The 16,591-nt window shown below is 42.5% G+C and overlaps 1 protein-coding gene and 1 long non-coding RNA gene across 2 annotated transcripts in view; one reads left to right on the top strand and one right to left on the bottom strand.

The window, feature by feature from the left end:
• Positions 1-2,556: 2,556 nt before the first annotated feature.
• DOK6 (docking protein 6) overlaps positions 2,557-16,591 on the bottom strand; it is a 277,747-nt gene continuing 263,712 nt past the window's right edge. Inside the window, exon 8 of the mRNA XM_031441762.2 lies at positions 2,557-9,852. Within this exon, the coding sequence (XP_031297622.1) occupies positions 9,713-9,852 (140 nt within the window). The 3' untranslated portion in view covers positions 2,557-9,712. The remainder of the gene's footprint in view (positions 9,853-16,591) is intronic.
• LOC116149762 (uncharacterized) overlaps positions 9,846-16,591 on the top strand; it is a 46,959-nt gene continuing 40,213 nt past the window's right edge. Inside the window, exon 1 of the long non-coding RNA XR_004133358.2 lies at positions 9,846-9,909. This is a non-coding gene — a long non-coding RNA (uncharacterized LOC116149762). The remainder of the gene's footprint in view (positions 9,910-16,591) is intronic.

Below are 16,591 nucleotides of genomic sequence, written 5' to 3'. Positions count from 1 at the left end.
CCCCAATCCCTGGCTGCACAGTTTCCAGTCTATTTCCATGAAGGCTGGCCCTGCTGACCATGTTATTATGATGATTATTTTTGTTTTTCCTCCTTAGATGATACAGGAAGACTGCAGGACCTGGGACTAGGTTTGAGGGTTGTGCTTAGGCCAAGTCCTTTCCTCTAGAGTGTAGAGCTTTGTCAGCTGAGATGGCTCTTGGCTTCGTTCACAATGGTGATCCTGCCCCTTCTCTGCCCAGATCCTTCAGGGAATCTTTCTTGGATCCTCCTGGTGAGAATCTGGTGGCTTTTGGGGTCCCTCTCAGACCATGGTCCTCAGGAGTTTCTCACACTCATATCAGTCCAGCTCACCATCTGAGTTCTTGTTAGTGTATGGCCACTGTGCTTCTGCTCCAGGTGTGGAGATGTTGGTTGCTGTGGCTCTCTGTGGCTGTCTCTGCAGACTTTGGGGTGGTGGTTGGCCTCGGAACCTCAGTTCTCTGATAGGTTCGGGAAAAGTCAATGGATTTTAGCCAGTCCAGCTTTTTCTTGTTGTAATCATGGCCACTGCCAAGCTCTTTATATGTTGGCATTAAACCGGGAAGTCCTTCCCCAGGTGCTTTTAATACATATGTTTTCTGCTGTCTTGGTTTCTGACCTGTTTCTTTGTCCTGATCTTGTGATGCTTCCCTGGGGTGGCCTGACACTGGACTCCGACCCCTCTGACTCTCTGCTCTATACTGAGTTTTGGGCCACTTTCATGGGCCATCGATCCACCTGACAAAAATACTTACGGTGTATGAAAACTGAGCACAAATACAATCTGAGATTTAGTGTGAGAACTTACAATCAAACTCAGTTTCCCTGGCTGCTCAGATCAACATCAGGCCTCATCAAACTTTTAGTCCAAAAGGAAGCAAAAGGTAGTAAGGAGACATTCCATCTCGAGCCACAAGAAGACAATAACGTGTTAAGTCTACTCAGTCAGAGGAACTGTCATAATACCCACCCAGCACAGAACAGTCTGAAGCACCAGATTTCATGACTTTTTTTGGATTCTGCTTAAAATGGTGTGAAATGCAAGTCACAGGAAAATGTTTCCTTGGTTCCATGTATTGAATATTAATTTATTTTAAGGGTTAGTTTCATGAAGGGTAAGTGAGAATATTTATTGTTTTAGACTCCAAGCTCTATCTATTTAGGTCTCTGAAATAGAATTGTATTTGTTAAAGAGCTATCAACTTCAAAAATAGCAGGCTGCCTAAAATATATCTTTTAATGGATATTGGAACAAGAAAGGAATTTACTAAGTCAGGGGACACTGGCTGAACAGCACTAGACTGAATATACCTGCTCATGACTTGAAATGCCTACTTTTCCTTAAATGGCGAGTTCTTTAAAGGAGGATCTAAATCTTCCTCACTTTTGAATTCCCAGCTCTTAGAAGATTCAATTAATGTTTTTTAAAAATTGAATTTGGAAATAGTTATTTATTTTCTTTAGGCTACCTTATCACCAAAGTTTGCAAATACTCAGAAGAGTGCAAGATATGTAGGACAGGCCTCTGTACTTCCCACGTGTGTAGGCAGTGATGGCGAGTACAAAATTGTCTCATGTACAGGTTTGCACAAAATAATTCAGTGAACTAACAAGAAATGCCCAGTAAATATTTAAAGATTAGGTTTGAGAAACAGTCTGTAGGCATTTCCATGAAGGTCTAAATCCAAGTGACATAGGGTTCTATGTCATGGGATGGACAATAGTGAAGTCATTGGTGTCGACTGCATTTCACATTGGATGCTAAATCTCCAGCTACCCAATGTTCACTTTCAATCCTCTTCTTTGGTTATTAGAGGAGGAGCATAGTGCTGGAGGAAAAGCTGTTTTCTAGTTGTGAGACACTGTGAAAGTCACTCTGGGTATCACTTCACTAGAAGTGTCGATCACCAATGTCATTTTCAATATTAACATTCTATGATTCCACTGAACCAGAGCCAACCTAATAAAAATTATATTCTATTACGACCGGGTTAGGAAAACACTGGAAATATGTAACAAATTCTCATTAAACTTATGTTTAATAAAGGGCCTTCTTTTACTTTAACTTGAAAATAACAAGCCAGTAAGTGGAGGAATAAGTGACATTTTAAAGGTTAGCAGAACGTGATGGTCAGAATTCTGTTTAATTACATAGTTACAGTTCATCACATGATAACAAAAATGTAAGGAAATCATCTGGTATTACAGTGCCAACAATATTAAATAACTCATGAGTGAAAACCATCAATTTAGATGTTCAAGATCTCAATCATGCCAAGTTGTGGTATAAAGTAGTATTTTTGAACTGCTTTACCTTTTTTTAAGTGATGGAGGAAATTTTAATATCGCACGGCTATAAATGACCCTCCTTGTAGCGATGTAATTTGTAAATTTCCTAGAATTATGAGTAAGACATTAATAAGTTTCACCTATTAAGGATTGAGATATGGAAAGTATGATCAGAAGAAGGTAATTCTGGAACTATGTATTTCATGTATTCCCAAGGGGAAAAAAATCACACAGACAGATTTTAAAATAATTTAATTTCCTAATTTTATTATTGCCTCATTATAATAATATTTTTTGTTCTGCCAGAAATTCACATTTAGGTTCCAGGGACAGCTACTTCTTTGTATTCCCTTCCCCACGGTGGCTCAACTAGTATTTCATACAGATGTCCCCAAACTGTTATTTATCTCGAATTGATTGTGATTAAAAATAAAGTCAAATCATATATTTTCCAATAGAAGAAAATTTGCAATGGGTATTTTATTTCTTAACAAGGGCCTAGCATCCAAAGTTATTTTTTTATCAAAATGATCATAAACAATATATTTAATCAATGACACATGACATTTGTTTATAATGTACAGTATAAGACCACAAAGTATAAATTAATTTAAAAGGATTTACAGAAAGCAAACATATAGCACATAATTTAATACATTTTGAAGATTCATAGGGATAAGGATTTGCAAGATGAGATAATTCTGTGTGGATCTAAGAAAAAGATAGTTATAGTGGGACATACAGACTAGGTAAAAAGCCAAAAATGTGTGTGTGTGTGTTAGGGCTTGTGTGGAGGGAGTAAGAGGGAGGCCTCTGCGGGTCCTGGGAGGTCTCCAGTCGTCTGCAGTGAAGGTGTCAGGGGCTTTCATGCTCATTTAGTGTCAGAGAGTCGACTGATTCGTTGCTGTGATTTATATACTGCCTGGTATGACTAAAATAACACAGAGGGTCTTCTCACTGGACAGAATCTCCTCTATTTCAGGTCATCTGTCACAATAATTTGGAGCCACATTTCCCCCAACTCCACTCACTGATATATGTTTACTTTTGGTAGGCATAAGCATTGTTCATTGAATTATGCAACAGATCTGTAAATCTCAATTTGAGTCATCAAATTATTTCATATTGACCTATCTACCATGTGAATTTCTGATTCATATGTAATATCAAGATACTCCTCTTATTTGATTCTTCATTTTCCCCGCCTTTCAGCCTCTCTGTCAAATAACTAATGATACTGAAACACTATGAACACCATCTCATAATGCTTGCTTTGAAAGAAATCCTGCAGTGACTTTTAAAAAAAAAAAACTTAAGTCATCATCTCAATTTTCTTTTTGTCCCCTGAATTTTTTAAATTTTGGACTCCTGAAAATGAGCAGCTCTTCTGAGGCTGTGGGTAACTTGAGTTTTAAGACAGCAGTCAGGTTCCAACATGGACACAGCCACAGGGGCAGCATGGGGCCCTTGCTCTGTTCAGCCCACAGTTCTGTGTCTACAAAAAGGGTTGATTTAGTGCTCTCTGTAAGTCTAAAATCATCCTAAAATCAGGGAACAGACTGAGGACGTTACTTGTATAAAGTACTAAACCTACCAAAATAAGTAGTAGAAAATTTAAATCCATTCATTCTTCTTAAAACCAGAATATGGACTATAAACTAGGGTTGCCGGCATAGAAGATGAGGTAAAATAAAAACTTATGGAACAGAATTATTTGAGGAAGTTGATATATTTCTATTACAAATGCATTTTCTCCTCTCCTTCAGGTGTTTACAAGTTGTTAAAATCTTCACCTAGGGAAAAGTGTATGAAAATCGCAAGTAAAATGTGGTTTGCATATTACTTAGTAATTTTAACTTATTTATTTATCCAAACTTCAGATAATTTAAATAATGGCCTACTGAAGTGTATAAGGGAAAAATTTGATGTGTAAGGTATTTTAATGTAAAAAAATCATTCCCATAATTTCAATTGAAAATAGAAGTTTAAGTTCACATAAAAAACGTAGCCTAAATGTTATTATCTAACAGAGTTGTGACAAATGCCATAAATAATTAAACCAAAGTTCTGCAGAGTGACGAAGATCCTGCAAATAATCATCACCATTATAATATGATAAATTACTAGGAAAACAAAACATAGACACCTACTTAATTTTTTTATTCAACTATCACTTTAGGATAAATAAATCTGAATTTCCAACAAAGAACTCGATGACGATAGAAAAGTAATAAAACTTATTCTAATCATTCATGACCTACAACCAATCTAGTGAATTGGCCCCTCAAGCTTTTCTATTGATACAGTGGTGATGAGTCCAGGAAGAGTTAGGAACATCTGAAAAATTGGGAAAAATCCATGTACAAGGGCCTATTTATTTAGAGGCCATATGGCATTTCTCAGCTCCCACTATGTCTAATTAGGAGAGGAGATGGGGCCAAGGAAACATTCCTGGATCAGAAGCCTGGAACCAGGCAAAACCATTCCTGACCATTTCTTCGCCTTTGAATGAATTACAATGCCCGTGGGTTTTGGTTTTCTCCTGAGCAGAACATAAAGTGGAAACTTTATTCAGTGTGATTGCTTGCAGAGCTAGCCAGCATTCCGTCCATCTGGAAGATGTGTCCAGCACTCATGATACTTCCACGAGCGTCTATGAACTATCCCGTGTCTCATCTGGTTGTGATAATTGTAGAAACGATACAACACAGATTCACATTCTCAAGTAAAAGAGTAAGGATTCGTGATGGTTTCAGAGAGGAAAGGTGGGTTAATCCTTCAGATATATTTACAGAGATGGCACATGGAAGGCTTGGACCTCTTCTGACACATCGAGCCCCCAGCCAGCGTCACTGCTAATGTATCTTCCTGTTAGAACTCAAGTGAGGTTGACTGTACGAAAATGATCTTCATGTTACTGAAGAGACGTTGAACCGTGTCACACATTCTTTTGTGTTCGGTAATTTCCCCTAAACTGAAGGGAGCTCTCTTGATGCGTGTTGTCTTTCAGTGGTAACTTCAAAGCCCGATTCACCCGATGTCTTTCAGTTGCACACTTAGTGCGAGGTGAATCTAGCAAAGAAGGCCGCGTCTGTGACATGGAACTGAGGTCAGAATGTGAAGACAGCAGAATCTCCGTGTAACCCTGGACACGTCATTGGAGCCTTTGTAATTTTATCTAAAACGTTGCCCTCCTGACTAGTTCCTGTTCTCTGCCTCTACCCGCTCCGTGGGAAACCGCACTCCATAAATTCTACAGGCTAGAAGTTCATTTGTGTGGCATATCACCTATTATTATAATTATTAAACAGGTCTAGTGGCAAATTTTTATCTATTTTGAGAAGGCCAAGGTCAGGGGATTGTAAAATATAGTTAGTGATTGATCAAGTAATTTGAAATTGCAAGATATTGACAGACATGATAGATTTGGGTAGATGTGAAGAAAATGTATAATTTTCACTTTAAGCAGTTTTTACTATAAGGTTTGTTATAAAACATGAAGTGGTAAAGGCCTGAAGCTCAGCCCCACTGAATGTATCCTGCCCATTTTTTTTTTGTGCTGTATTATAATAATCAAATCTGGACTATAATTTTTTTATAAGAATATAATTTGCTTAGCATGTTTTCACTGTAGCATTAATGGTCAGTTTTAATAAGTGGCTCAAATAATCTAGGGAGCAGGGTACTCATGCTTTTTTTTACAAAGCTTTCTGAGATATTGGCCAAAGAATGAGGGGCAGACATCAATTTTTTATGATGTTTTTAATATCTACTATAAAGACACCACATGCAGTAAACTGGATTTGTGGAAACTACTGACAGTGTGAATTATCACTCCACTGCTTCCTTACTGGATAGAAAGTATAAGTGGTAAGTGATTTTCAAACATATTTGCCCAATGAAGACAGAGAAAAATTGCACAAGATATCAGGACTTCTACTCTAGTTACTACTTGGTGGAAAAGGTGAGGATTACTTTAATAAATGTGTTTCCCTTTATTTCACATGCTCTATCAAACAGCATCTTCCCTAATGTATTAGTAAATGTATTTTTCTTATTTCATGAAGTCCAAATTGTGGCAGTGGCCAAAACCTATTGATCCATAAATATTTGCAACCTGCATAAATAAATTAGTTCTGAGTGCCTGTTATTCGCTCAATGAATAAGTGAAAGAAGTGTTTCCCCCCCACCAGAATAGTGAGCCATAGGGTCAAAGTTATTTTGTACTTTTCTGCATAAATGTAACGTCAGGTGTTGGTCGTGTGTACAACAATGAATATTATCCAAAGAAAAAATGGGGGACATAAAAAAATAAATCCCCGCAGGGATTTCCATGGAATGTGTACATCCTCCAGACTTTCTCTGCTCTCAGAAGAGCCTTTATAACTTATGTCCGGTACCTTGACCATTGCTTTCTTCCAACCTGATATGGAAACTGTGACCACCTTCATTCACCTGTCTGAATCTGGATGGAAAGTCAACCAAGTCAGTTTCAGAAGGAGCCAAAAGGTGTCTTTGGTTCATAGCAGTCACTCCCTCACAATGAGAAAGTCACATGTATGGTAAAGAGGAACAGGAATTCTGAAGGGAGAAAAATGCCTGCAAAAAGGGTAGAGGCACCTTCAGTCAAAAACCTACAAGCTCCAGTGAGTTGAAGACAAGCCTAGGACCACTCTAGTTACTCCGGAGTTGATGTTATGTAGTTCCAGGAGACCAACTCAGTAAATTTTCCTCTTTGGTTTTTGTAGACTATTTATCTGCTTGTCATTTTTATTACAACGGGCACTGCCTTACGTCAAATATATTACATTATTATAAATTCTCCTCTTTGTTCATTTAGCAATTTTGACTATACTACAATTTTAAGTATAGTTGGAGGAGTGTGCTAGAGTAAATCTCCAGAAAGGTACCAGGAGATCTTTTATAGCATCATTCTCATTGTGATGAGTTTGGCTTAAAAATGTGGGAAGGAGAGTTCTCTCTCACTGACTCTTTATGTTATTTTCTGAATGAACTGGCTCAAGGTTATGCCTGATCTTTAGGACCCCCTCGTTGATACTCATTGGTAATGCTCACTGGCAGATGGTGTTCTTGAAACTGCTTCGTGCAGGTATCCTGTCTTGCAAATGAGACAGAAGAGCAGACTCATCTCATTAGCAGAATCCCCCGGGACTCGCAGTCTGTGCTTCCAGCACGTTAAAATAAAGCTGAGACATAAAGCAGGACCCCTGAGGGGCTGTCCCCGAGTCCCTTGTGGAACTTGTGGTCTCTAAGCGACAGCTCGACTGAGTGAGCCAGCGAGGGGTGCGCGGTGAGTGTGGCACCACTAGGAGCTGTGCTCCAATGGTCTCAGCTGGGAGTTGCACTGGTGTGTTTTACTAATGGCATTTCAAAAGCAAATGCCATGTGCTAAAGTAATTCAGAGGTGCTTAACCCTGAAAGCCGGGACTTCAGGGAAGGCTGTATCATTGTCAGGAGCCAGTCATCTGCTCTTCTGCTGTGTCAGCAAAATTCACAGTGCGGAGCATTTGAGTAATTTTCTCTTTATCCCTGGAAGCTTAGGACGATTACATTTTCACAGCCACGTTAACTCATATGATGAGCATTTTGATGGGGTTTTCATACTTATCTGAGAGATGTGGAGAGTCCAGGTAGTTGCTCTAAGGGCAGATTTATCAAGGTGGGACCTCATACCATTTTTATTCAGTAGTAACTCTTGAATTGTCAATCTGTATTCAAGCTGAGGATATGGATTAAAAAAATAGTCTTATCACAGATCAGTGAAATAGGTACCCTTTCAACAGGCTAACTTTGAAAGCTTAAAAAATGTTGATATTGGAAAAAATTCAGGTTGGCATCTTACATGACCTGGGCTCACTGTTCTTTAAACCCACTTTGGAGTATTCGTGAGCTGACCATCTTAGGCATATGGCATCCCCTAATTCAGGCAGAACGATTTTTATGTTTACTTGAGTGAACTCCAAAACTAAAAGCAAAAATATCTATGTTGACCTGAATTAGCCAAACTTCCTCAGTTCACATGGAAATCACCACTTCCCTTTAAACCTTGTAGGTTTGTCATTAGTCTCAGAATGAAAAAAAGTTGGATTTTTTTGGGGTTTTTTTTTTTTTTTGTATCCATTTTCTCTGATAATTCCAGCCGACCCCTATCCAGTAAAAGGAAACTAAAGATCAGCAAATTCTGGCTACATAGCAAATTATAAGCCCCTGACGGCTCTCTCAGAACAGCATCTATGATGATTTAAGTGATTTCTACAGTCCTGTCCCTGTCATTCTTCTGACGGCAAAATGGCTGAGTTCTTTTAAAGTGTATTTTTCTCTCTTTCTTAAACAGATTGTCACTTAGAGTCCTTGTCCTCGAGGTTAAGTGGAAGTCGATCCAGGATCACAACCAGTCTTCCCCGCGTAGCTCAGAGGGGCCAAAGGGAGGAACGTTGTGGACAACAAGGGGGTAATAAGCAGAGGGACAGTGCAGGGTCAGGGCCAGTAGGATGGCCAGACCGGCTCTTTCGCTTCCAAAGTGTCCCCACTTCTCACATTTTTCACTTACACTTGTCATAGGAGCAGACATGACTACATAAATACTTGGCTAATAAGAAGCCTCTTTTTTTCTTTTTAACAGCACTATTTAAAAAATAGCTATTCAACATAACAATCTTAATTTTAATGCACCAAGTTACAGTTTTCCACAATGTAAGTGAGCATATCCTGTCACTCTCAGCACACATTTGATAGATACTGGTTAGATATACATGGATACAGCAATATCCATGTCTATTCTGGTCTACACACGCGCACACTCACACACGCACGCGCGCGCACACACACACAGAGTAGAGCTACAAGGCCCTGCTTAATAGCGTGTCCTAAATTTCGTGTTTCCTTAATTGTCACTGGGCTTATTTATATCGAGAAGTATGATGCCGTTTGTAGAGCTTACTGGATTTGTCTCTGTCGAAACCCTCCAAGCCACACAGCTTGCGGTGGGTCATCTTTACGTCTAAGGACAGACCTCTCATCAGGTGGGAGGACTGAGCCATCAGGACAAGGGTGATGCCCACCACCCAGGTACCATCCAGTGGGGGCAACGTCTCACCATGCCCAGACCCAAAGAATTTTGTTTAAATATCTGTTCAGACGATTTGGATTCTGTTTGTACGACATAGACGCCCCCCCAACAAGAAACTCAATAAATAAAGGACTTAGCCACGGAATCAAGGAAGCGGACGGAACTCCAGTCTCTAATCTTCCCCGGGCCTGGGGCCAGACCCGACCCGGTTCAGTTCTGACTGCAGTTGGTCTTCCGGGAGGCAGGGGGCGCGGTGGGCCCGCGGGCGGGGCCGGGGCAGGCTGTCTCTCTGGCCGCCGGCGTGCTCTCGCTGTCACTGGATGAGGCTGGAGCTGTAGCTGAAGCCGTAGCTGCCGGAGCGGGACAGCGGCTGCGGCGCCTCCTCGCCCGGCTCCGCCGCGTAGCTGGGGAACGTCTGCGCCCGGGACATCTTCGAGGACCCGAACCCGTGACCTGCGAGGGGCAGAGGGAGGACAGCGGGGCTGAGAACCGGCGTCGGGAAAGCGCGAGGTGAGCGGGTGAAGTGGGGAGGCCGGCGCGGTGCTCGCTCCCGGGTGAGTCACAGGCGCTGTTTTCGGGGCTCAGTACTTTTCCCCAGGGGTGTGCTGTGGAGAACCCGGGGTGCCAGGGAGCTAGGGGGCATCTCTGGGGGCTCTCAGGCGTTTGCAGCTTCAGCCTCGGGGGCACACACGGAGAGGCCGGGGGCCCGTGCGCGCTCTCCCCTCTACGAGGCCCACCTGGCGGCCCGGGCAGGCCGTGCGCGGGGGCACCTGTCCGAGCAGGCGCGCTGCTTTATGCTGCGGTGACCGTCCCTCACCAGGGCGAGCGTCCGCAGCGGCCGCCTTCGAGGCCCTGGCTGGTCCTGGGGGGTCTCTGGGCCGCTGAACCTACTTTATGATGTGCTGAACCCGGACGGTGAGCCTTTCGGTTACTGAAACGTGCTCAGAGTTAAAGCCTAGGGAAAACCTACGCTTTGTGTCGTTCGCAGGGTGCACAGAGGCACCCCTGCGATGAGGAATTCGTTTAATGCAAAATCTGGAAGTGATTTCGGGAAAACAAGCTGAATGCTAACCGCATAGGGGCAGAGAGGACGCCTTCTAGGGGTTCCCGTGTACTTTCCAGGTGTCCCCGCTTCCTAATCAGGAATTAATTTTCGCATCCTTGACAGCAATAATTATCTAATGGATGAGCCTGGGGGGAGGAGGGGGAGTGTCAGAAGTAGGTGCGGTGTGTCCTGCCCTCTCAGAGCGTCTGTTTTACCCAAAGGAGGAGCTGTATTGGGTTTGGTTTGTGTTTTTTCTGGTCTGTATGGTGAGGAATCCAGGGACGAGAGTCTTTTAACACAGAAGAGTCAAATACGTCACCAGGCTCCTCAGGTGGAGCTGCCTTTGCCTTAAGGTCACGCGCTGAAAGCCGGTTGGTTTCATCGTCAGGTGTGTGCGGTGATTCGGAACCGCTCCTTCCGAGTTTGGGATCCAGGGGGGAGATGCGAGTGACTTGGGTAATAAAAACCTAATTAAAGTGGCGGAACCTCTTAATGTTAACAAGTTGTGAGAGCAAAATCTTGCTTCCTAGATAAAAATTCCTTTTAGATTCATGGTTGGCCTGGCTCTCTGGGAGAAGAGAGGCCTGGGCCTTTCCTACCCAGGCCCTTCCGGCTGCTCCTGCAGTCCTATGGCCCAGCCTCCTGAGCTTCCAGACCTTTGCGCCCTCTTCCCTCCCTCTCCCAGGGCCCTGAAACCCCATTTCCTCTCTTGGCTCCTGCGGGTGCCTGTCCCCCTCAATCCCAGTTCCTTCCTTACTGGTCTGAAACCTGACTCGCAGTTCATTCAACAATCCCTGAATTCAGTTCTGGTAAAAATCTCAGCTAAGCGTGGTGTCTCTTTCCAGTAGGGCCCTGAGGACGCGGTGAGAAAAATGAAGCTGGGAGTCGGCAGGCGGGTGGGGCCGGTGGGTCAGGTTAGGCGGGAGAACGCAGGGGTTGGAACACCAGGTGTCCGTGCTGCCCCTGCGGCTTCCTGGTTGTAACCGATCTCTGGAGACTTGGCCTCTGGGTTTCTCAGTTTCCTTATCTGCACACTCTGGATGACAGTCATGGTATCATATGGCTCTTTTGAGTATGAAATCAATGCGTATAAATTAAATTCATACACGTTAAGTGCCGTCATAGCAAGAGGGAGGGTGCTGTGAGAGGCGCCAGCCAGCAGAGCCAGCCATTTGGGGCGGTCAGTGAAGGCCTCACCAAGGAGGTGGCCTCGTGACATCATGTTTACACGACAAGGTTGTAAGACACTGATCTGATATGGAAAAAGTCGCTTAACATTTTTACCAGTTTGCCTCATTGACTTGCTAGATAATTCACAGTCCTTATAGGTAGACAGACTGGCATTTATGAGCATAAACCAGCTGGAAATCCTCACATAAAGACCATGTTACTGGCCTTGGTTTTATCCCGTTATTTAAAACAATCTGAGAAACACGTGGAAGGGAGCAATGCTGGAGCACACCTTTAATTCACTTTACTTGTGGGCTAAAAGCGAGGGTTTGAGTTGTAAATAAGTAAGAGTCTGCCTAGGCACGTAGTTTTTCACCCTCGAATCTCGGGTGTAAAACAGCAGTCAGTCATTCAGCCAACATTTGCCAAGCAAATATTCAAGACTCCACAGGAAAAAGAAAGAAACGGAAACTATGGTCCCTGACTTGCCGGAGTTCACAAGCTGCTCTGGGAAAGATCGTCAGACAAGGATGGACGACAGTAAACACCCAGTGAAGGGTCTGTACAGCTAGGGCTACGCAGGATCAGAGCAGGATGCCACTGGGCTTAGATGAGCTGGTTACAGGGCTGTACACGTCAGTTCAGCGATCACAGGTGACCTCTGCTCCACGGAGTATGCAGACCCCGCCACCACGGACTTCTGACATGCGGTCTCAAGTTCAAAATCCAGCTCTGCCATCCCGTTTTGAGCCTCATTTTCTTGCATGGACAGAGCATACATTTCTAAGGCATTTTAAGGATTAAACATAACAACACAGAGGAAGACACCTGGGATGGCAGGTACCAATACATGTTAGTTCTCTCCCTTCTTTTTACTGTGAGTGTGTCCTCATTCTTGTCCGTCTTCTGGTTCCATGCCTGCACCTTCACCACCTCAGTGTGCTGTCCTCACTGTGGCAGGTTTTGAATATTCTCCTTCAAGGGCAGCACTTTCTTCATCTCCTCTGTGAACAAATTCTAGTCTAATTGGAAATTAAATTATGCTTTTTCTTACCTCAATCATTACTTTACAGGCAGTTCACAAATGATGCTATGTAATACTTATCACAAAAGTAACACACCTCAATCAGAACTGAACATATGAAGGCTTAATATAAACACTTCCAGTTTGGCAACAGTGAGTATGAGAACAAAAGGGAGAAATGATTAATGATTTTCTCAACATTCACATGAATTATGTCCTTAGGCACTGCTGTTGAAAACAAAACCAAACCAATCAACTTTGTAGCTTAAATTAAAAATTTACTTGAATAAACCTGTTTACTCCACTAAACAGAGATTCTACTTAATAAATTTTCCCCCCAGACCATCCCCTAAAGACAGAGGAGGTGAATATGTACCCTGGGGATAGGGGGGTGCTATAATTTAACAATTTGTTAATAGCTATTAGTCTATCTGAAAAGTCCTTTTGAATTTTGACTTCTGCCTCATTGTAGATTCATGTTTGTTTCAACAGAAAATCATATTTTCTACCCATATATTCAGGTAACACTGACAGTCTGGGAAGGAAACATATCCTGGTTACTGCTGGTTGGAGGTGTACCCTGAAATGACACTTAGTACTGTCCTCCCCCTCTTCTCTCCATGGCATGTAGATCAGCCCCAGATGGAGAGGCATGGGTCCGAACCAGAAGGGACACAAATGTAGTAAAAAATAAGTGGGAATGCAAGACCAGACATTGACATCACACTTAGGGGAAAAAGTGGAGAATGGCAGGATCTTACAAACATCCTCTCCTTCCAGAGGAGTAAAGTACAGTTACCACTGCTCATTTCCCCTCTGCTAGCTTCCAGTCTTCTATACTTAGTGCTAATGCCAGTTGAATTCTTTCCATAGGATGTAAAGGAAATCATTTTGGAAGGAGGTCTGAGGATTCCCAAAGCATAAAACTTGTGGTTACCAATTGGTCAGAGGCAATGATCAGTAAAGCTACTTGATGATTTGAATGTGTTTTTTATTAGTTTGTTAGAATCTGGGAGAGAGGAAAGAGTGTTGTCCCTTTAAATAATAAAACAAACAAAAAACCAAAGCAGAAAAGAAAAAACCCCAAGAAAGCAACTGCCTCATGAGGAAGGGGGCAGCCTGGAGGTAGAGCATCCACGGCCATCAGGCCTGGGTGAACACAGAGCGGGTGCTGACCTCCTGAACAAGGGGTTATTCTAGCCAGAGAGGGAGGAGGACAGGCAGACGGCAGGTCAGGCCTGGACGCTGGAGGGGGGTGGGAAGGACGACTTGGGTGCAGAGCAGGGTCTCACGGGCTCTGGCTGCAGTGAATTGGGGCCCTGCACGTTCCCATGGGGTGTTCACTAGCGTGTGTACCTTGCAGTGAAGGGAAAAGCTGAAGCCAGACTAGAGGTGGAAGCTACCCGGGGCCATCTGCAGTCTCTTAGGAAAGAGCTCACCACATGCTCAATATGCTTAGAGATGCCGAGGACCCGCGGTCAGCGTCTCTTCTGTGAGCTGTATTTGAATTTTGCTCAGTTGGTTTTAGTTACAGCCCAGAGCAGACTCTGTTTTGGTTTGATCTTGTGCTCTCGCAGGGGGTGCTTCAGAAGTTCCTGTGGAGATCCCAGGGTCCCAGTGGTCCCCTGGCCATTGAATAGACCTGCTGGAGGTATCAAGGCTTGGGCTCAGCACAGCTGAGCCTCTGGGGTGTAAAGATCACGGTTTCAACCCACGCGGACAGCGGTCTGAAGAAGCTGCGAGGAAATAATAACCAGTGTTCACTGAGTGCGTGCTGCCTGCAGACCCTGTGCTCGGACCTTCGCCGTAGTCGTTTTCAGAGTCTCCCCGTCAGTTCTATAAGATGACATTTCACACCCTCTTTCTACAGATGGAAAAAGCAAAATTGAAGCCTGTACTTGTTTAATGAATTGCTGAGCTGGTGCTTGTTAGAGTTGGACCTGGGTCCACTGGAAACCAAAGCCAAATCTCTGCCCTTAACATTTGACTACTTTTCTTTTATATTCTTTAAAAATTGTTTTTAAATTGAAGTGTAGTCCGTTAACAGTGTGTCAGTTTCTGGTGTTCAGTCCCGGTCATGCATGTACATACATATATTTGTTTTCATTCTTTTTCATTAAAGGTTATTATAAGATATTGAACATAGTTCCCTGTGCTGTACAGAAGAAACTTTTTAAAATCTATTTTTATATATAGTGGCTAACATTTGTAAATGTCAAACTCCCAAATTTATCCATTTTACTACTTTTCCTCGTAGAATTCTCTTTTTTTGGTATTTTACTGTCTCTTTTTAATTTAATTTTTATCTAGACATGAATTTCACTGTTTTTATTATTTTTTGTTACCTTTTATTTATTTTTAGTTGTAGAATAGTTGGGAGTAACAGACAAATAAAACTGTATATGAAGTGTATAGTATGATTTGACATACATACATACACTGTGGAAATGATCACCAAGATCAAGATAATTAACACATCCATCACCTCACAGTTAACACTTTTTTTTTTTGGTGAGCTTACTTAATATGTAGCAACATTTAAGAATACAGTGTCATGTTATTAACTCTAGTCACCATGCTGTACCATGAGCCTCAGAAGTTTTTTCTTTTTATAACTGAAAATTTGTACCATTTGACCTGTGTCATCCCCGCTTCCCCCTCCCCCCAGCATCCACCATCCTATGCTCTGTTTCCTTGTAGGTCCTTTAATCACATGTGTTCCTTTAGGACAGAGCAGAAATTCAGGGAGGAAGGAATGTCAGTTTTCACTGTCCAATTCCTAAAGACTTGATTGAGGTGCCTTTAAAACCCAGACAAGTAAAGCTATGCCTTAGCTGGGGCTGCGTAGCAAATGCCACAGACTGGGGAGCGTCAACAGCAGACATCTGTTTTCTCATAGTCCTGGAGGTCGCAAGTCTGTGGTCAGGGTGCTGGCAGGGTTGGTTCCCGCTGAGAACCCTCTCTTTGCTGGCAGGTGGCCGCATTCTCACTCTGTCCTTACAGGTGCTTGTCTGTGTGTGCACTTTCCTGGGGTCCCTTCTTCTTCTTAAAAGGACACTAATCCTGTTAGATCTGGGTCCCACCCACATAATATGATTTAACCTTAATTACCTCCTTAAAGGTCCTCATTCCAATACAGTCACATTTGGGGTTAGGGCTCCAGCCTATGAATTCTGGGGGACCCAGTTCAGTTCACTGCAGGCTATAATAAATAAAATGAATTCGGAGACATTCACCTAAGATAATGCAGGTGACATCTTTTCTTTTGCTAGAGATTATTACTTTCTTGACCTTTTCTCTGGGAGGTATTTGTACTTGCCAATGAAATTATGTAATTTGGTTTAAGATTACATAAAATCATTAAATATAACATGTAATTTTTCATCCTTCAAATTGTCAGAAAGAAATTTTAAGAGTGGTTTTATGCAACTAAGTTTCTGATACAAACTGTCAGTCTGCGTTGCACATATTTTACATTCCCACCTAGAGGGTATAAAAGTACTTTTTTCCTGACATTAGATAAATCTGGATATTATTTGATTACAAAAAGTTTGCCAAGTTAAAGGATGAAAAATTGCATCTCACTCTTTAATTTCCTTTTGCTACATGAAAGATGCAAATTTTATAGTCAAGTGTTTGTGGCTTGTGGGTTTTGTGTCTTGAAATAAGTCTTTATTCATCACAAGGGTATTAAGATATTTTCTCGTAAGTTCTTTTTATATCTTCATAAATGTCTTCTGCTATCTTCAGCTTTTTAATTCATTGGGAATGACTCTCGGTTCATGCCCTACGTTAAGGATGCCTGTGTTGTGTGCCGGTTAATAGTGCTAGCTCTGAAGGAAGACTGCTTGGGTTTGAGTTCCAGCTCCGTCCCTTTCCTGTCCTGTCCCTCAAATTCCTCAAGGGTCTAATGACAGAATAGTTTCTGCTAATAGGATCATGTATTAAATGAG

Source organism: Camelus dromedarius, chromosome 28 (assembly GCF_036321535.1).
Source record: "Camelus dromedarius isolate mCamDro1 chromosome 28, mCamDro1.pat, whole genome shotgun sequence".
In the NCBI taxonomy this organism is placed as follows: domain Eukaryota; kingdom Metazoa; phylum Chordata; class Mammalia; order Artiodactyla; family Camelidae; genus Camelus; species Camelus dromedarius.
Note: the sequence above shows the minus strand (reverse complement) of the source record. Positions and strands in the feature narration are given on the sequence as shown.